Source organism: Falco cherrug, chromosome 6, assembly GCF_023634085.1.
Source record: "Falco cherrug isolate bFalChe1 chromosome 6, bFalChe1.pri, whole genome shotgun sequence".
NCBI lineage: Eukaryota > Metazoa > Chordata > Aves > Falconiformes > Falconidae > Falco > Falco cherrug.
In genome coordinates, this window is record NC_073702.1 from 44,189,333 (window position 1) to 44,208,987 (window position 19,655).

Genomic DNA, 19,655 nt, shown 5'->3' on the forward strand with positions numbered 1-19,655 from the left:
TAGCTCGCACGGTGGAGGCGGACCCCGCCGCTGCCCGGCCGGGCTGCCGTGCCCCCGACACCCGCACGCCGCCTCCCCGCGCCCCCGGCGGGTCGGCAGGGGGGCGGCCGGCGGCGGAGGCCGCGGGCGGCCGGCGGGGAAAGTTGGAAAGGCCTTGGGGGGAGCCGGGGCAGGGGGCTGGCAGCGGGGTGACGGGCGCGGAGGAGGAGCGGGGAGCAGCCGCACCGGAGCGCCGGGAGGAGCCGGAGGAGATCTGCTGGCGGCGCGTCAGGCGCCTCAGGGGTAGGGGAGGAAGTAGGACCCGGGAGGGGAGCACCGCGCCGGGGTACGGCGGGCAGGGAGGGGACGACGCGGCCGCCGGTCGGGGCGGAGGGGGGAGCGCAGCGACCTGTCGCAGACCGCCGCCGCCGCCACCGCCGGAGGATGCAGGGAGCGCCGGCTGCCGCACGGCCCCGCCGCTGCCTCCCGCGGGCGGTTGCGGGCAGCGGCGGGAGGGCCCGCAGCGGAGAGCGGGGAAAGTTGTGCGCGGCAGGGGCAGGGCTGCGGGCCCCGGGGGGGCAGGGGGGCACCGCCAGCAGCAGCACCGGGAAAGTGGGGTTGGAAAGCCGCGAAAGCCGCTTCTGGGCTCGCTGCCGGCGAAGCGCATTTAACCATCATCCCGGGGGTGAAGGGGAACTGGGAAAGTAACTCGGAAAAGTGAGTGGGTTTCTAATTTTTTTTTCTCCATCCTTTCTTTTTCCTCTTAATCCGAAAGGACCCGTTTAAAAGGAAAGCAAAAGCCGCCGTGTGCACCCGCTGCCGGGAGAGAGACGGGGGAGGAGGGCACCGCGCACGGGCACCCTGCCTGTGCTGGGCGAGGGTGCGGGGTCCTGCGCTCGGTTCTCCCCCAACATGACCGTGTACCAAAGCAGCTACACATAGTAAACAGATTCATCATGCGACAAAGCGCAGGAAGGTGAGACACAAGAAGAAACAGAAACTAACACTGAAAGGAAGAGGGGGGAAGAAGACAGCGACTGCGAATTACTTCCAGATAAAGTGGGTGGATGTTGTGCAGCAGCGACTTGGGATTTTAGGGGATGCACCCTTATATTTTGCTTCTCTCTAGTCCGAGCCTCCCTTCTCCGGTGACAGAAAGCGGCCGTACTTGGTGGTAGGCAAACAGGAGGCAGAATAAACAGGAGGGGTTCTTTCAGCAGCGCTGGCGATGCCCTCCTGATCTGCTGTAAGGATATTTTTTTTTTCCCTCTTGGTGGATGTTGATTCTTGACCTCGATTTTGAGACCTTTTAGTTGCATCGTGGTTGTTGTGGGTTTATTTCTTTTGGCGAGGAGTGGAAAGGGGGAGGCTGGCTTCGGTGCTGAAAGTTGCAGTCATTATTTTGGAGCCAGCATGTGCACCAACATAGTCTACGAGTGGCTGAAGACCCTGCAGCTCCCCCAGTACGCGGAGTCCTTCGTCGACAATGGCTACGACGACCTGGAGGTCTGCAAGCAGATCGGGGACCCCGACCTGGATGCCATCGGCGTCGCCGTGCCCCACCACCGGCGCCGGATCCACGAAGCCGTGCGGCGGCTGAAGGAGGCGGACGAGACGGCGGCGGGGCTGTACTTCACCCTGGAGCCGCAGCCGCCGCCGCCGCCGCCCCCGCGGCCGGCGCCCCCCACGGCCGGGCGCTGCCCCCGGCGGGCGGTGGGGCAGGATGAGGCCCGGCGGGGGGCGGCCCCCCGGCACCGCCCCGGCGGGCGGCGGGGGGCAGCCGGCGGCGGGGGGCTGGCCGCCTACCCCCGGCTGAAGCTGAAGATCATGATCCGGGACAAGCTCATCCGCGACGGCATCAACCTGAGCAAACCCCCCTACTCCAACCAGGTGAGAGGGTCCCCGCCGGCCGCTGCCCCCCCGGCGGGGCCGTGGCTGCCGGGCGCGGGGGGGCAGGGGGGTGGGCGAGCCCTCCTCCAGGCAGCGGCGGGGGGCGCCGGCCAGCGGGGCCCGGTCCCCTCTGCCGGGCACTGCTGCGCGTCTCCAGCTGCGCCGGTGGCGTTTTCGGAGGGACACGCGGTGGGCACTTGGCCCCCGCCAGGTGCGGGGCGAGCGGGGCCGGCACAGGTCGGGGCCGGCGGCGCTCGTTGCCCTGATGCGGGCTCACAGGGTGGTGCAGCATCGCGCTGCCTCTTGGGTTTGCCTCGATGTGTTTTTTCATTAACCGGTTCTTTTAGTCCAGGGGTGGTTTGGGGCGTGAAGACTGAAACTGACAGCACGGTCTGAATGGTTTGGCTGCTTGTTTGTTTTCCTGTGAAACTTTTCCATTGTGTTGGAGAGTGATGGCTTCCCTCATCTGTTGTTAAAGGTCATGGTTTAGTGTCAGTTTCTGTTGGTGAAATGGCTCATGAAGCAAGTGGTAATCTGGCTGGAGGAACAACTCCTTCTGTTGCCTGGATTTATTTACTGGAGGATGGTGGTGACTGGTGAATGTCAAAACGATTCATCAGCTGCTCCGGCACAGGTCGGACTATCTCCAGTATACGTAGGCTGCTGAAAGGCCAGGAAAGTGCAGGTCTCGGAAGAGTACATTCCAGTTTGATGAAACCCCAATATTTACCTAATTCTTACCTTTTGAAAAGGTTAAAATGTAAGATTAATGTGGTCTAGAAGATAGGAAATGTTGTGTCTAAACTTTTCTGTGGGTTTCCTGCTGAAAACGCCATACATAGAGTAAATAAAGCAATAGAATTAAATGAATAGTGGCATGGAGGAGAAAATGCTTTGTGAAAGAAAATAGGGTATTATGGTGCATGGTTGCTTCAGAGTTCAGAATTAAGTGCTTCAAAGTTGTTTGATGACCCAAGTTGCCTATATTTTCTTTAATTATATGAGGTCTGATTTTTCGGAAAGACTGAGCAGTTGCAGTTGACCTTCAACTTGTGGGTACTTGAAGGAAGGTGACGGGGAAGTCTGGTGTTCTGGGTTTACAGAAATATGAGGAATTAAAATTGAGAATTAATTATCTGCTGTAGGGGATCTAGGTGTGAGGATAATGAGTAAAATTCAGCTTAGAGAACAATGCGGAGGTGTAGATAATAAGGCTGAGAGGACAGTAAGTTTCAGGACTCAAATTTTTTAACAGCTCAGTGATCGAGGGTCACTAGGCACTTTCAAGTACAGCACAGTTGAATGGTGTGAGATATTTGTTCTCGTTTCCTGAAACATCTGGCTAATGACATTGTCAGAGGCAGTGTATCAAATCTGATAGGATAGTAGTCTAATCTAACCAAACATCCATGAACATCTAGTCTAAGTACAGCATCTTTCCTCCCCCACCCCCCACCCCCGCTTTTGAAGTGCTACATCACTTCAAGACTGGCACCCTTCTGAAATTACTATTACATGTCTTATATAAAATAACTGCTATGGAAATTCTGGCTTATCAGTGTAGCTGCAGTGCATTGCCCACCTCCACAGATACATTTCACTTCTTCCTTTTGAGTTTGTGTATGTTCATAGTCACTGGTTCTGTCTTACCAAGCAAATCCTCTTATCTTCTCGTTTCTATACCTCTTCCATAGGAATTGTAAAATTTCTAAGATGCTAGCACATAACATCAAGGAAATTGAAATCTTTAGTGTTGATTTCTTCATTAGCTCACTTTATTTGAATTTGATCAGTCTGATAATAGTGTGGATTAACTGTCAGGGCAAGCTCATCTTGCACAGAAAGTGTCACTCAGCTTTAATTGACTTAAATCTAAATGCAGTATTTTGAAATAGAAAGAGGAACCAAGCTTACTTACCTAGTTTTATTTCAGCCTGTGGTGTCAGTGTATTTATTTTGGACGATAAATGCATATAACATCATTTTTTTACAGTAATAGAGAAACTTTCTCCATCTCCTCACTGTGAATCACTTCACATCATAGCATGTTGTAAGAAACCATAAAGCTGGCAAAATTGGAGTGTGTTGCTCAACATGTGTTATTCTGAATGGCACCCACCATAGCAATCCATCTCCAAAACAGCTTAAAGGGAATAGCAAAAGATCATGTCACTGTACATTATTCACTGGATGTTGTTTAAAGCAAGAAAAACAACATACTGTATTCTTTCATTTGGAAAAGAGCCAAAACTGTGTCTCTTAAAAAAAAAAAAAAAAAAAACCAAACAGAAAAATGTGGATATAATTTAAGCAACCTGTATTATACTTTTTGTATGGAACATGCAGTGTACAGACTTATGCATATCAAAAAAAATGGGATGTATTCTTTGCTGTGCACAGGATTAAAGAAGCAGTTGAGGTCTGTGTCAAGTTTTCTAATACATTTATCACGTGTCCACCTACAGAGAGTCAGTGGATATCCTGAAGTAGGGCACTAGACACTGACCTATTTGATGTCCGTTGGCATTTCTGGTGCTGCTGAGCTGCTAACTAGCCTCCTACTTCCCTTCATGGCTTATGTGGGGAATGCCATCATCTTTTCCTCTTACTGTCTATGAATGGAAAGTAGTATCTATGAATGGAGGAGCATACTTGTGCATGTATGTATGAATACTCATATGTATCTGGATTTTACTTGTTTCCTGAAAAATACTTCATGTGTTCAGTTATGTGGTTCTCAGACAGTTTAGGAGTTCTACTTGAAAATATCCCTGAGAACTGGAAATGCTGCTCCTCTGTCTTGTTTATAGCCTTTTGCTAGCTGCCTGAGCCCTAGACTTGTCAAAAGATCAGAAATGAGTATTGGATGTGGCTGTGGAGATGCTAAAAGCATCCTTTTGCTGTCCTTCCAATGTTGTTGCTGTGTTTTCAGTTGAAGGGTGAAATATCAGAGTGGGGAGGATAGAAATGTACTGGCATGGTAGATTTTAGTTTAACTTTGATTACAGTCAGCAGAAATTACTAACTACTTAGCAGAGCTTAATATAAATCTCTTAAAGATGTGCAAACTTTGAATTGGAGCCATGTGTGGGGGTGACTTCAGTCATGGAGAATTATCACAAGCCATCTTGATTATTTCCATGGAGAATTAGAACAAGGTCTCACCTCCTGAAATTGCATCTTGTATATTTTTCAGGTATAACTCAAGGAATGTAACTGTAACTGAGAAGAACTCTACAGAAGTCAGATTTTGTTCCATGTTAGTAATGCTTCTTAATACTCACAGCCCTCTGTTTTAGTTGCACACGTGCAGTTGCTGGCTGATAGCCTTATAAGTCTCATATATCTAAGGAACATCTTGTGGAGGTGATGGGATTGAACACCCTTCAAACAAGAACCCATGGTACCTTTCTGAGTCAAGTGTAACATCTGTGTATTCTCAAAACATCTAGCTGCTTAAAAAAATTATCCTTGATGATGGTAATTCTGTCCTTAATTAGGAACTTAATTATGTGCAGTGTAGGAATAGTATTAGTATTATTTTGCCATGTAGAAGTTCTGGGGAATGAAGTTATGGCAAAGCAAAATCAAAATGAGCAGCCTCCCCGGGTTCCAGTGGGCATGAACGAAGGAGAATGCAGCACTGACCTGAACCAGCTGAATCACAGGAAACTAAGCCTTTACCTCCATACAAAGACACTTCTTGCCTTGGTGGGCTTGTTGCAAAACAGGTTGTGTCCATGCTGCGTTTGAGCAGGAGTATTGTCACTAAATGTCGCTGTGGTAGAGAAAGCAGAGGAACACCGGTTTTGTCAATATAAAGACGAGTACCTTGTTGTGCAACATGCCAAGATAAATTAGGTATTCTATTTATCTCAAATATAGATTAAGTGACATTTAATAGTTTACTGGAATTTCATTACTATTTCTAATTGAAATAAATGGCCTGACCTGTTTCTTGAGGAACTTTGTTCAGTTTTTCATCTGCAGAGAACTGCAAATACATTAAAAATCACAAAAACCATACATGCATTGAAAGCTCCCATACCAATTAAGATGATTTTCTTAGCCTCAGTAAAGTTTTACTCATGTAGATTTCAATTTTTATTAGAGAGACTAAAACTGTAGTGTGACATATGTGTATGTACGTGACCTCATTGTCTTTCACTGTGCTGTTCATGATTATCAGCATGCTTGGAAAACAAACACTAAAAACTCAGCTGCATTTGAGGTCATAATCTCAAGAGTTCAAGCAGATGTAGAAAAGTAAGAAGTTAGATCCAAGTGAGTATCTGCTTAAACACCCAACCACATTTTTTTAAGTTCTGTGCTGATGATATAGCACAGATTTGTGGTTCTGATTAAATCTTTGTTTAATCCTTGCCACTACAAAATGAGGAATATTTCACATAAGTTAAATGTTAAGAGGTAAAGATGCCAGCAATACTGCTTTGAAATACACTGCTTCAAGCTGAGTCTCGGGCTGGGTAATGTAATGTAGTCAGCACTTTACATATCTACAGAGGTGAATTCAGTGAATTAAAAATATTGTGCTTTGAAGAAATGGCAACACTCACCTATGCTAGAATTAAACATGAACCTTTTTCTAAAGACCTGGCTGCTTTGGAATAACTGCAACTCTGATTAGCAGAGCGTTCTCAAATATGCCTTGGGGAAAGCTGCCTATTGACAAAAGTTCTAGTGCATTAAGTAGTAACAATATTTTCATGGCAATAAATTAGCAAAGCTACAAGCAATGTTCAGGAGGTGAAAAGGTATCTTATATAAGAAAGCACTGAATTTGCCTTTGACTTCCTAAGTCTGTTTTCTTCTAAAGGAAATACAGCACCTTGTATATTGGGCATTTATTTCCAAGTCCTGGTTTATTAAACTCACAGAAATACAAATTGGAAAAGATCTTCTTCCAGTCAGACCATTAAGGCAAAATATTGCAGAAAATGAATAATACAGTACCGTGCTGTATTTGCATTTGAATTGTTCCTGAATATTTTAAAGTGTATTCAATCTCTTCTGGAAGTGTTGAATGTAAATCTTCCTGGGTTTCATTATCTCTCAGTTTTGAGGGGCAGAAGATCCCACAGGGCATATTAAAGGTGGCATCCTGAGAGAGGACAGTATCAACTCCACAGCCTTCTCCCCACTTTCTGTGGTCATGTTCAGTGTACCTTCTCAGCTCTGGCCGTGGTGGGGGCTGGCAGAGGGGAAGAGGAACGTGTGGCTCCCAGCTCTGAGTGTGGGGCTGAGCAGCCTGCCACTGCGAGTGGCAGCAGCTGCCCTGGAAGGGTGATCCTTCCTTCGTCCTTCACATGGCTCTAAGTTTGAAGGTAAAGCTAAACTTACAGGTCCCTGGCAAAAGAGAAATGCTTGGCTTTTTGAGGTTCCCCAAAGGCTTTTTCTTCCCCCAAAAGACATGATTCAGCCAGAACTCAGTGGTACAAAGTTGAACTGAATTTTCTCATATCATGTGAGGTTTTGTGTGTACTGCACCTCAACAGGGACACCAGCAGTGCTGTGACAAAAGTCTAACTACCAATTTCACTCCTGCACACTTATAAACCTGTCCTGTTATAAGACATTTGGTGTTCATAACTCTTTCTGAGGAGAAAACGCATTTTATGAAAAATATTTCTGTTGATACCCCCACCCCCAGAGCTTCTGTCTCTGACATATGTAGGATGATGAAGCCTGTACACACAACCACGTGTGAGGAATACCAAAGAAACCAAGATAATTTCTCACCAACAGAGTAATCTTGCAAACCGTATTTCTAGTTTTTTTCATGACCAATATCACTGTCTCACATATACCATAATATATAGGTCAGCTGCGTCCCTGATTTCAGATGTGAAATTGAAGAATTTGCCTAAAGTAATGAAAAACTTCAGACAGATGAAGGTTGGGACCCACTACTGTGGCATCTTTGTCCATTGCCTTATGATTAAGAGTAAACTTCTTTATGTGTAACAGAAAAGTGATCAAGGAATAACCAGTAACTTGGCTATATGGCAATTAGTTATGCCTGTTAATTTTGCCTGTTAGTTGTACTCTGTGTGCATATGTCATTATGAAAAGTCCCTATTCACTAAGGTATGTATAGATCCATATGTATAATCTGAAACATACTGACAGCTCTTACGGAATTTTTGAAAAGTGCAGCAGAGGGGTTTGAAGTGACAGGAATATTGTTATTGCAGATTAGGAATGAATTTATTGTATCACTTACAGGAGCTCACTTACTGGTCTGAGACTCTTCCAAAGCAGGAGAGGATGGAATGAGTTAAGACTACATTGGTAGGTTCAACTTTTAAATTACTTGCTTTGTCAGTTTCAATGAGCCCCTTTGCTTGGTGTTTGACAAAGCTATCTGGTTCAATCTCTTTGTCTAGGCTAATATGACATCTCATATTGATGTGCTTATCTTGACAAATGTGGTGGCATGTACATGCTGCAGGAATTGTCGTTTATTAAAAGAGCACGGCGGCACTATGTTTAGCACTGCTGCGTTATTTTGGGAGCGGCTGTGCAGCAGGAAGGGGAGATTCGGGTGAACCTTCCCTGACACTGGCAGTCTGCAAGCTGAGCTGGCCCAAAACCGTCTCCAGTGACTCATCCAGCCTCTTCAGTTTGTTACTTGCAGATAGTAAAAAACTTTTATTATGATTTTGCAAAACAAAAGACTAGTGGTGTGTCACATGAAACACAAGTAGAAGGGCTGTAAAATAGTATCTCATCCTGGTTCTCACAGACTCAGCAGGATGTGAATGACAGCGATGCATGCCTCTCACGGGAGCCTTGCTCCTCCAGTTGGTCCTATTCCCAGTGTAGTCAGTGGGGGTTTTGCCAGTGATTTCATTTGATGCTGAGTTTGGTGTGAAGTGTTCAAATTTAAATCAGCTAACAAGCACACCCTTACCGACTGTGATTGTGGGAGGTGAGAACAGGATGATGTGAACAATAAATACAACAGTAGGATGCAAAAAAAAATAATAATAAAAAAAAAAGCAAAACTTTTCAGAGCTGTAAATATCTCTGTTAGCAGCTTGAACACCAGCAAGGCAGACTTCTGAACACAGATCTCATGAGTTTGCGCTAGAGTAAATGTTTGGTAGTCTCTGAAATCTGCACTAGTGTGCACTTAGCTGGAGTCAAGTACACATAGTTGTTTATAGCTGCCCCCTCGGTAACTTACAATGAGGGAGAAATGGCCATAACAGGTAGCAGATTAAACCTAAAACCAGGTACAAGTGTACAACTTCCACAAGTTATTTTTTCCCAAGAAGAATTGCACTGGTTTTGAGGATACACACCCTGAAGCAGGGATGTGGTGTTATCACTGAATATGACATCAGTCAGAACTTTATGGGGGAATTAAGTCCAGTTGTGATGTCTGTACCTCAGAAACCACACAGTAAATTTGGTGTGGTTAAGGAAAGACTTAAAAAGCTGGAAAAAATCCTGCCTTTCAGTCAGGGACTAAGAAAAGCTTACACTGTGTTTTTCCCAGAGTTAGTTAAGTAGCCACTTGGCCATGCTCTCATATGCACAGAAGGAAATATTTTTATTAGCAGAAAAAGGCATTGAGAACTTCATGGCTGAGAGCTGGAGCTAGGCTATTCATGCTGTGAAGAAGGCCAAAAGCCAGTGTAAACCAAAACCTCAGTAAGTCAATATTCATAGAGAAAAAAAAAAAACACTCGAAAACCGAAATGAGTGGGTGCCAGTTCTGCATCAGTGCCCTTGGTTTGTGGACCGGTGCTTGCTGGGAGCAACTCTTCTGCCCTGGCAAACTTCTGTCCCTTGGCTCCACATCTCCTCACTCTGCTGTCCGAGAGCCTTCTGTGTACCCTAGAGCTACCCATTCCCTGACTTCTCCTAAATCATTTCCCTTAAGTCTGCCTCAAGACACACTATCTTCTTCCCTAAAAGCAACCTCTTTCCTACCCAAGAATGTACATCTTTTGCCTTAGGTCTCCCTAGCCTTTTTCTCCCCCATCTACATGCACTCAGCAAAACTGAGGAGTGTTAACCATGATCTCTCTGGGTGGACAGACAGGACTGATGCAGTGATACCTTTTTGTACAGCTTGAGACAATGCTGCATCTTTCTCACTTGATCCCATCCCACTACACCCCATCCCATTCCAAGCCCTGTATGTGTTTCACTCCATATCTCTCTCCTGCTGCCCCTGAGTCTCAGGCTTTGATTTGGATCCTGCTCTTTCCTCGCCCATGCTCTGATGAGAAGAGGAGCTTTCTCTCCCACTCAGAAGAGTGGGGCCATCACTTCTCTCTCCTTTGCTCTCAGTGCCCCCAGCTGCCTTGCCGTTGATCAGCACAGGTGGCTGAGCCCAGGTTGTTCTCATAAAAGTAAAGATCTAAACTTCGATCTTATGAATTTCAATCTTAACAATGCCGCAGGCTGCAGTTATCCAAAATCCCTCTGGCCCCGGTATTGTGGCAGAAGGAAGGGATTGCTCTAGGAAGAGGAGGATGTATTACAGGTTTCAAACATTTGTATGGGACTGTATTTATGGGACTGTATTTGTCTTTTTGAAGCAAGACAGAATGTACTGTTAAAAAAATAAGTTGTAACCTCATCAAAATTCTGAGTTCAATACAAAAATGTTGAAAGCTTTTTTTTTTTTTTTGGCACAATTTTTTAGTGCTAATCATGTGATCATGATAATTGCTTCTAATTTCAGCATTTCTGAAATCTTGTCCAGTTGTTTAGTGGCTGCCAAAATGTTTTTCTTCAAATTTTGTTTAAACTTGCTCTACTAGTAGTTTTTTACTTTGTTGTTCTACTGTGTTGAAAATTTTTTTACAAATGCATCTCTGACCATTTGTACATCTTGTAGTTAAGGTTTTGCCCTAAATATCCAGCTATTAGTTTAGCAGATGTTTTTCTATAGCTAGGAAATGAGAAGTACTTGAATAAAGAATCATAAAGAATTGAATTTGCCCTTGAGAAGGTCTGTCACAAATCTTCACGTGCTAGTTCCTATACTAAAATTTTTACCTTAAAGATAAGAATGAGTGACTATTTTCAGCCTCTGAATCTATATTCTCTCTCATATCAGACCAAACATCACAAGGAGGTCTCATTTTAAAACACTACTCTGAAGAAGCTCAAGGGTTAATAAGTGGAACTGTGGAAATTACTAACCAAAAAGGTTTACTCATTTTAAAGTGTTAACATCCAAAAAAGGAGAAAAAGGAAAAAATAAGGAAATGTGACTGAAATTATACCAAGAGATCTGGAAAAAGAGCGATTTTGATTTCACCTGCTTTGTTATTTTCATGTGAAGAAAATTTGTTGGACTTTCCTGTGATAACTTCTAAATAAGGTGTTGCTAAGAGCGGATTTTCACATATACTTGATATTTACACAGTGGTAAAAATAATGCTCTGTAGCTTGTGGAGTAGGATGGAGCAAGAGGAAGTTTGACAAGAATATCACTAGCTGGTTTCTGTCCAGCTCTAAAAATTACATACAGTAAGGTCGTATTTCATGCAGGCAGTGACTAGAAGTAATGAAATGTGTGTGTCCTTGCCAATAATGTCAAAACCAAACCAAAAAAAACCAGTTGTCCATTTTGTATCACTTTTGAGAAGTAACATTAGTATCCCTAGCAAAGGTTATGGCAAAATTATTCTAAACATTTGACTTTATTGCCCAGATTTGTGGTCTAAAAACTCAGTGTTTGAAGAAATATTGAAAAATTCTCCTTTCATTAGTAGTTTGGGTCCTGATGCAATAATTCCCCAGGAAAATGATTTTATTCCTTTTGATAGAAAGGCATGCACATGCTGCAAAGTGAAAGGAACTAACTTAATTGCTCTCAGGTAGCAATGGAAATCAGCTGAGCCAGGCTTGCTTCTGCATACTTCCAGGCTAGTGGCTTCAGTGCTCATTTACTTCTGGAAGTATGAGTAAAACTGTGCAGGATTGAACCAGTTTGGGATATTTTTCCAATGATTCTTAGATAACCTGCAATATCATTTGTCATAGGTAAGTGTTATGCAAATTAATGAAAGCAGAAATTGCTGTAATTAGAAGTAGTCTGAATCTCTTGTTGAAGTTGGCTTGTACTGATACTGTAGCAAGTATGTGACAGTGTGGGCGGTGTGTATTTTACAAAATACTACATCACTTACAAAAGCGGGTGCTTTTTGTATAAGCCATCAGTAGCAAGTATTAATTCATCTATATAGGAAGTTGTAAAGGCGTGAGGTGTTTCCCTAAGGAATTATTTCACCTTAGAGCTGGAAACTTACTTAAAAGAGAATTTCTATTCTAATCCTACGTATGTTAAAAAGAACTGCTTATGCAACCACTGGATTCATTAAATCAATTCCTATGGTGTCTAACAGGAAATAAGCTGCTGCAGTATATCCTTCCTCTGTGTGTGATGATTTTGGAAGGAGCACAGATTTGTCCAGAAGAACTAATTGTTTTCATAGTACTTGTCTTATAGATCTTTCAGTGGCTGAAATTGATGTAATAAATAGTATTGATCTTGATTTGGAAAATAAGGCAGAAATTCCTTCATGCTGAACACACTTCTTCCTGTAGGTGTAAGGAAATTAACATCTTTTTAATAAGAAATAGCTTCATACTTTCAATAAATATGAATGAAATTCAAGGCAAAGGTAGTAAAGGAATTTCAAGAGCTGATTTTCCTTTTCTTCTTCTTGCCTCCTTTGTCGTATTTACAGTGGAAATATGTTTTTCTCTAATTTGAAATTTCTGTACAACTGGACAAAACCAATGTCTTCCTTAGCACATTCTAACTTAATAATCTTCCTTTTTTTGTTGTTTCCCCTGATAGTTTGTGCAGTATGAATATACACTTCATGTACTTGATGGTTTTCAGTTCATAAGTGTCTAATTTAAAATTTTCAAGGTGTGCTATTTTTAACTGAAGTGGTGGCATTTTTCTTCCTTTAAATTAAACATGGTGTTTGAACTCTGTTATGATCTTTTAGAGGTGGTGTCTTCAGAATGACTTTCAGAATGATTCAGGTGTTTTCAGTAACATCTCACTGCTTTAGCCAGTCCCTCTAAGAACTTATCTTGGCTCTTTAGTAGTACAAGCTTGCTTTATTTTTTTTCCTGCTGCCTTTTTTTCTTTTTTTCCCTCCTTACTATTTGCTGATACATTGTTTTACTTATCTGGCTGCTTCTGACAAAAGATAAAAACCCTCCATTCTAAATGTTACTGCTTTTTGATTGCTTCTTTATTTTAGTGGAGGTTTGTCTTACAAAATGTTGCATTTACAAAAAAAGCCAAACCACCGAACTTTTCTGCAGACTCTTTCAGATAGTTACCTGAATAGTTATTATCTACTAGTGATTATGTATATCACACAGACAAAGATTAATATGTTAACAGAGCAGTGTTTATGAGTTTTATATTGCATGGTTTTAGGGGCGTGTATGAATATTTAGGTTTTAGTTTCAGGGATTTGGTAATGTTTCTTAACAGACTGCAGCACTGAATTTTTGTCTTTCTGTACTTCCCTGCAGTCTGTTTGCTAGCTGCTTGAAAGCAAGATGTCTGTGCAGAATATGTAACTGAAACTTGTATGTTGGTAGGTAAATAGCACTTTGATACAAGAGGAAACTTCTGCAGTTCAAGCAGTGTTACCAGTTGCCTTTTCTATAGTCGGATTTTCAAAAGTAAAAGCGTGTTTGTGATAAACTCTGTCAGGTGCGTAGGGTCTGGACCTGTTACCTCCTGTCATGAAAGTCGGTGGAAATTTTGCTGTTGATTTGGTTGGGAACAGACTGAGGGTTTTGCCGAGGATCTACAATTCTGTTTTCAAAGTACTAAATCAAAATATGTAACCATTGTGGTTTCTGGTTGAAACATTGCCTTGATCTAAATGGCTCTTTAAATATATTTTTATTAGCTTCTATTTTCATGAACTGGTAATAGTCTTTTTCTTGGAATGGGCTGTTGAGATTGTGGGGATTGTGGGTGTCTCCCCAGTTAATGTTGCCATCCAAATACTGCTAAATTGATCTGTACCTCATTTCTAAGTTTTTTTCTTTTCTTTTCTTTCTTTCTTCCCCCCACCCCCATGCCTTCTGTTTCCAGTTTGGAGACTTGTGAAATAAGTCCTAGACTGTCAAACAGCGTGGTGAAATTCTGGATGGTTTTCTTATTTTCAGCTAGAATTAAGGGCAGCAGAAAATGTAATCACTAATAACGACATGCTTTTTGGTATAAGAGAAATATTTAGAAGGCAAGAAATGGAAAAAAGTAGATAATTGTTCTGCTATTATTTACTGATGCTGTATAGCCCTTTCAAAAGGATTTTTAGCCTATTTAAGAAGAGTAATCCTATACATTAATTATTGGTGCCTTACTGGGCTTAAACTGCCTGGGAGGAGCTAAACTTGGAAAGGAGGTATGAGCTGTAGTAAAGAAATCTCAAGAGCAGCCAGGTTGAGAAAAAAGTTTTTAAACTGCAGGTTTACATAGTGGTATTCTGGAGCTGTGTGCTCCAAGGAGGAGGTAACTTTGACTTTGACTTTGGTGAAATGGTGGGATTTGTTTGGAGATGGGTAGATTGGTTTACTTACTTGTTCAGTCAATCCTAAAGGTAGAAATTTGGCAGATGTTGTAACTAATTTCCTGTTATTTATTTAAAGTGATGTGTTCAGAGGAGTTGCTGTCTATCTGTCCATACGCTCACTCACTTTTTCTTCAGAATCTCTGGCTTCTGCTCCCTTTCCTGATAAACACATATTTTTAGACCTGGTAGATCATTGCTTGTGCCCATGTAGACCATTTTGTCAGCTTGGGGGGGAAAAAAAGCCTAAAAGGGTATGTAAATAACACTCTTAAGGGTGTTTTTTTTCTACTGTATAAAGAATACTTAAACCTTGGGTTTCCAAATACTGTCAGTGTCTTTTAAATACAAGAAAAAGTTGGAAAAGAAAAGCACTTTTTTTTTTTTTATTAGGTTTATGTTTAAATCGTAGCTCTGGGTGTTGTTGAGACAGCTTGCAGCTGAAGAATATGTTTAGAGAAAAACTCCTGCAGTTTTATGCAACTTCTTTTCCACTGTACAAATAGGTGGTAATGCTGCATGCAACAGAGGCAACTGTGTATCTCTAAAGATCAGAAGCAACAGTGAAATTGGTGCAGGGGTTTTCCATGTGTTCCCTTTCAATATATCTAAGGTTTGACTAAATTGATATTGCCAAAGTTGTAAAAATAATTCTGTATATGTGGTATCAGTTCCACACCGGGAGTGAAAATGTCCTTCTGCTGTTTGGCTAATTGGTAATACCAACCCTTAGTAATTTTTGTGATTGAAATTCTTGTCCAATACCTCTGAATAGAGGTGACATAGTGACAAGCATTTTCCTCAGGTGTGAGGTGGGTTTTGAAGCTACTGATTGACAAGCAGTTGTCTAACTTTGCAGAAGTTGCACTACTGGTGATCTTATCTTGGCTATTAACCTTTTTACAATGCTAAACTCTCTTTGCCATTAGAATTTTTTTCCTAGTGTCTTACTTAAGTCTTCCAATCAACAGCTTTATCTTGTTACTTCTTGCCATGTCTGCCAGGGGCATGGAGAGTAGAGGGTTTTTTTCCATTTCCTCTCTTCAGCTTTAGCTACCTAAATGTCTATGCTAAAATAGAGAGGATGGTTCATTAATTCTCCTTTTGTGTTACACTTTCTGGATGAATTCCCATTCTTTGACGTTGGTCCCTTCTGTACTCTTTCCCTTGTTGGTCTGAAGGGGTCTGGGCATAATATTCCAGCGGGGGCCTTGCTGGTGTTGGGCAGAACTTAAGTTACTCTCTTTGCTGTTGATAATTTGATTCATTTACTCCCATATGGCTGTTGCCTATTTTTTCACATTATGATATTGCTGACTCATGCCTTGGATCCACAGGAGGCCCCGGGACCTTGTTTCCCATTATTGCTGTGCGTAATGATTCATAGTCAGGTGTGCTTTCTTGCTGTTGTCCCTGATGAATAACATCTCTCTATTTATCAGACTCTACCTCCAGTTTAAGGCCATTTTAAAGTCTAAGCCTGGCCTCCGGTGTACTAATGCTCCAACCAGTTGAATGTGACCTGCTGATATAAAAAAAAAATATTTTCTGTTTTACTACCCAAATCAGTACTAAAAATAATGATTATTGATGTACTGAGGACAGCCCCCTGCAAGCCTTCTTTTGATACCTCTTCAAATTATGGCATAGATTGTTTGTAAATGTGGTTTTCCTCATGTTTTGTACTCCTGTGTTGTTTTCATTTAGGCAGTGCTTCCCTAGTTTGCTGATATAAATGTAGTATGAAACAGTATCAAAAGATGTAATGAAGTCAAGAAGTCTGGCATCTACTTATTTCCATTTTTTTTCCCAGGATGTATGTTTGTCTGGCATACAAAGAGATAAGGCTGATTTGACGTAATTAATTTGTGACAAGACAGTGTTGACTGTTAAGTATCTTGTCACTTCTTGATTCATGAAACAAAAGCATTTTTTTGTGCGAGGATCAATAAGGCTTTCCCTATGCAGCATCATACTCTTGTTCCAACAAATACAGGTTTGTTTCATCCTCCTGTTACCTTCCCTTACCCAAAAAGTAACTACTCTCGGTCATGTACACCACCAGTTTTGGGAGAGGGTACCATGCTTTCTTGGTACACAGCAGACCCCATCTCCCTGTGTGCACTCTCCTGTTTCCCCTCCCCTGCCCCATGCTACCAGTCTAGTAGTGATCGTAAACCTCACATAGAAGGTCAACTCCTTTTAGAGCTGTTTGCCCCTGCATAAACAAGGTTTTGTCAGGCACAGACACCTGTGGGTCCTCTGTGTTTCAGCTCCTGCTAGTTTTCTGTTGGATAGGGGGAACTGAGGATAACGCTGTGTGCACTATAGCCCTTTGTGCTTGAGGAGAGTTCATCCATAGGCACTACAGGAATGTGTACGTGCAAAAGCGGCGTCTGCAGAGGAAGGGCTTGAGACACTTGCATAAATCGTCTCCTGGGAAGTGCTGTGTGTGTTTTGGTCACTGCCAAGGATCTGGCCTGATGTGTATCGAATGCTGTGTGGCATCCTTTCTGTTGTTCTGGATGTAGATGAAGAAAATTGTAACATGTGTGGGTCACACATGAATCATGATTTTCTCAGCCCTCAGAAATATCTTTATTTTATGTTAGTCTGACTCAAAAGTATAAACTGTAGGAAACACTTTTCCTACTGGGCATGTCACATAAAACCAAATGTGTGTGTGTTCTGTGTCTCCCTGCATACATACTGACCTGATTCAGGGTCACTAGGGGTAGGACTAATGTGGCTTTTAATTGCAGGCCTTTAGGATTTTGCTATATAATTGCAAGGATATCCCCCTCCCTCCCTTTCTCCCTCTGGATAACTGGGTGCATTGGTTCTTCTCAAGGAGTCTCTGCTATTCTACATTTTTCCTCTTCCATCAAGACCTCAGAAAGTTTCATAGACTTTTTGTAGGTTTGGCAATGGGCAGACATGTATCCTGCAGTTTGTTTATGGGTATTTTTTTGTTTTGTTTTTGGTTTGGTTTTTTTTTTTTTAGAGAGGGTAGACAAACAGTAGATTAGTTTGCCCTAGTTTATGCAACATCCCAGGGCCAGGCCTGGCAGTAGCCTGCTGTGCAATATGGGCAATTGAATGACTGACACAGGAACAGATTTACAGGGCATACTGCAACTTTCCTTCCTTCTGTGCAGAGAAAAGGTGCCCTCTCCTTTCTCTCTCCATTGTGCATTTTGCTGTTCTTTTGCCAGGAATTCATCACTCATGCTTTTACTCTCCAGGATCTCCATCCCTTTTTAAATGCACCTAACCTGTCAGTTGTGTGGGAGAGTCACAGCGGGATTATTGTAAATCTCTTCTTCTGTCAACAGTGGTTCAGTAATGAAATCTCTGATGCCATTATCTCTGAAGAAGGGCTCTTCCTCTATTAATTGCACTGCATGACAGCCATACATTGTGAGGATCTTCCTGCTGTGGTGTTGCAAAAGGCAGAAGCAAGAGTGGTTGACTATTACTAGTGGTACCTTAAGCATTTGGCCTAATGAGAAGAAATCCTTTCCTGACTCTAAAATAAGTACTCGGTCATATGCACAGCATCTTGAAAGATAGCACAGTAATGTAACTGGGGAGAGATGTGCTGCTGAAAGGAATCAGGTTTGTGGGAAAGCTCTGGAGAGTTTAATTGCACAGGCAAGAGAAAACCAGAGCCAAGTGACTCTTGTTTCCTCAAGCCTTAGCGATAGAAGTGGTAGATGAGGAAAAGCAGCATCTGCATCCCCGTGTCTGCTTCTCCCTAGTGCTGTATATCTTATTCCCTACTTGTATAAACAGCGGATCTTCCGGAAAACGCAGTGGGAACCCATTTAGTATCTTTAAGTGTTGTTGGCACTGTTGTTCTAATGGACTGAGTATGTTTTGGTGCACAAATACTGATGTTAATGTGAAGGGGGCAAGCTGCAGCATATGGGACAATTTTACTTAATTACTGAATCACACATTCATCTACATATACTTGGGTGATTTTAGCATTTTCAACAATTTATTTTTAAAATAGCTGAAATTGTTACATATGCTGAAAGTGGGCAACATCAGCGTCACTGTTCCTGAAAACAAACAGCTCAATATATTACTTTTAGGGGAGGTATTTTGCATGGCTGCTCCTAGCCTGAAGCTTTGGGAAGATCAGGAAATAATTTAGGGGAAGTTATAAATCAGCAGAAAGTGACTTTTGGATTAAAGAATGCTTCTTGAACCATGACTGTGGCTCATAATATGATGTTGTAATCTGGTCATGTAGAAATTTCCATGTTAAAGTTGGGTGTAGGGGGGAACAAAGTGTACTTTTTACCTTGTTCTGTTCAAATTCTGTCCCTGGAGTTTCTGCAGGATGGATCTGGAAATTGTCTTTTACTAATTATTTTTTTTCTTTGGTGTCTTTAATTTAGGAAAACCCCACCAGGATGAAAAACAATTGTTACCTACACTAAAATAAACTTTGTTGACCAGCAGATGCAAACAATTATATCAGCATGTAGGTGTGGAAGAATCTTTTTGATTTGGGAAACTGGTTTATTTCCATCATTCATCCTAATAGAAGCACTTCAAGATCCTCAAAACTTTGGGTGTTTGTTTTTGTTTGGTTTTTTTTTTTTTAATTTATTCTCTCTTCAAATAGGAACTATCTTCTAATTTCCAACCCACATTTATTAGTGATTTTTTTATTCCTTAAAAAAAAAATAAATTAATGGTTTAGTTTAAGTAGGTTGTGTGTAAAAAGAACAGCAGCACAATGGCTGTCCACCAGTGCATTGTCTCCAATAGAGGTGTATCTCTTTGCATGTAGAGATAAATTGCAACAGTAGTTCCCATTCAAGGAATACCCCAGATTCACCAGCATGACAAGAGTAGTCATCTCTCTTCAATGGTTTTGTTCTGATGGTAAAACAAGGAAAACTCTTCCAGTCTCTCCTTGTAAATTGGGCTGTCCAAATCCATTAACATTTTGCTACCCCTTTTCTGTACCCATCTAAGTGTTTATTATGCCTTTTTTTGAATGAGGGTTTGTTCCAGATGAATTTTTATTCTACTTTTCTATGAGATGTCTAGCTAGCATACACTTTAATATATCTAGAAACGTTAAAGCCTGTTATGAGGTATTTAATTTTTCTGATTTCCTTTCCACCCCTCCTAGAAAACATATTTCTAGAAGCTAATTCTTTT

At 42.1% G+C, this 19,655-nt stretch overlaps 1 protein-coding gene across 4 annotated transcripts in view; it reads left to right on the plus strand.

Moving 5' to 3' along the window:
• Positions 1–231: 231 nt before the first annotated feature.
• The window catches only part of LOC102047883 (SAM and SH3 domain-containing protein 1), a 570,321-nt gene continuing 550,897 nt past the window's right edge, over positions 232–19,655 (plus strand). For 3 of the 4 annotated variants that reach the window (XM_055713585.1, XM_055713586.1, XM_055713588.1), the window contains exons 1-2: positions 233–282; positions 755–1,869. In XM_055713585.1, coding sequence (XP_055569560.1) covers positions 1,393–1,869 — 477 coding nt within the window. In that variant the 5' untranslated portion in view covers positions 233–282; positions 755–1,392. Of the gene's footprint in view, positions 283–754; positions 1,870–19,655 lie in introns of all 4 variants that reach the window. The other variant, XM_055713587.1, reaches the window with a different exon arrangement.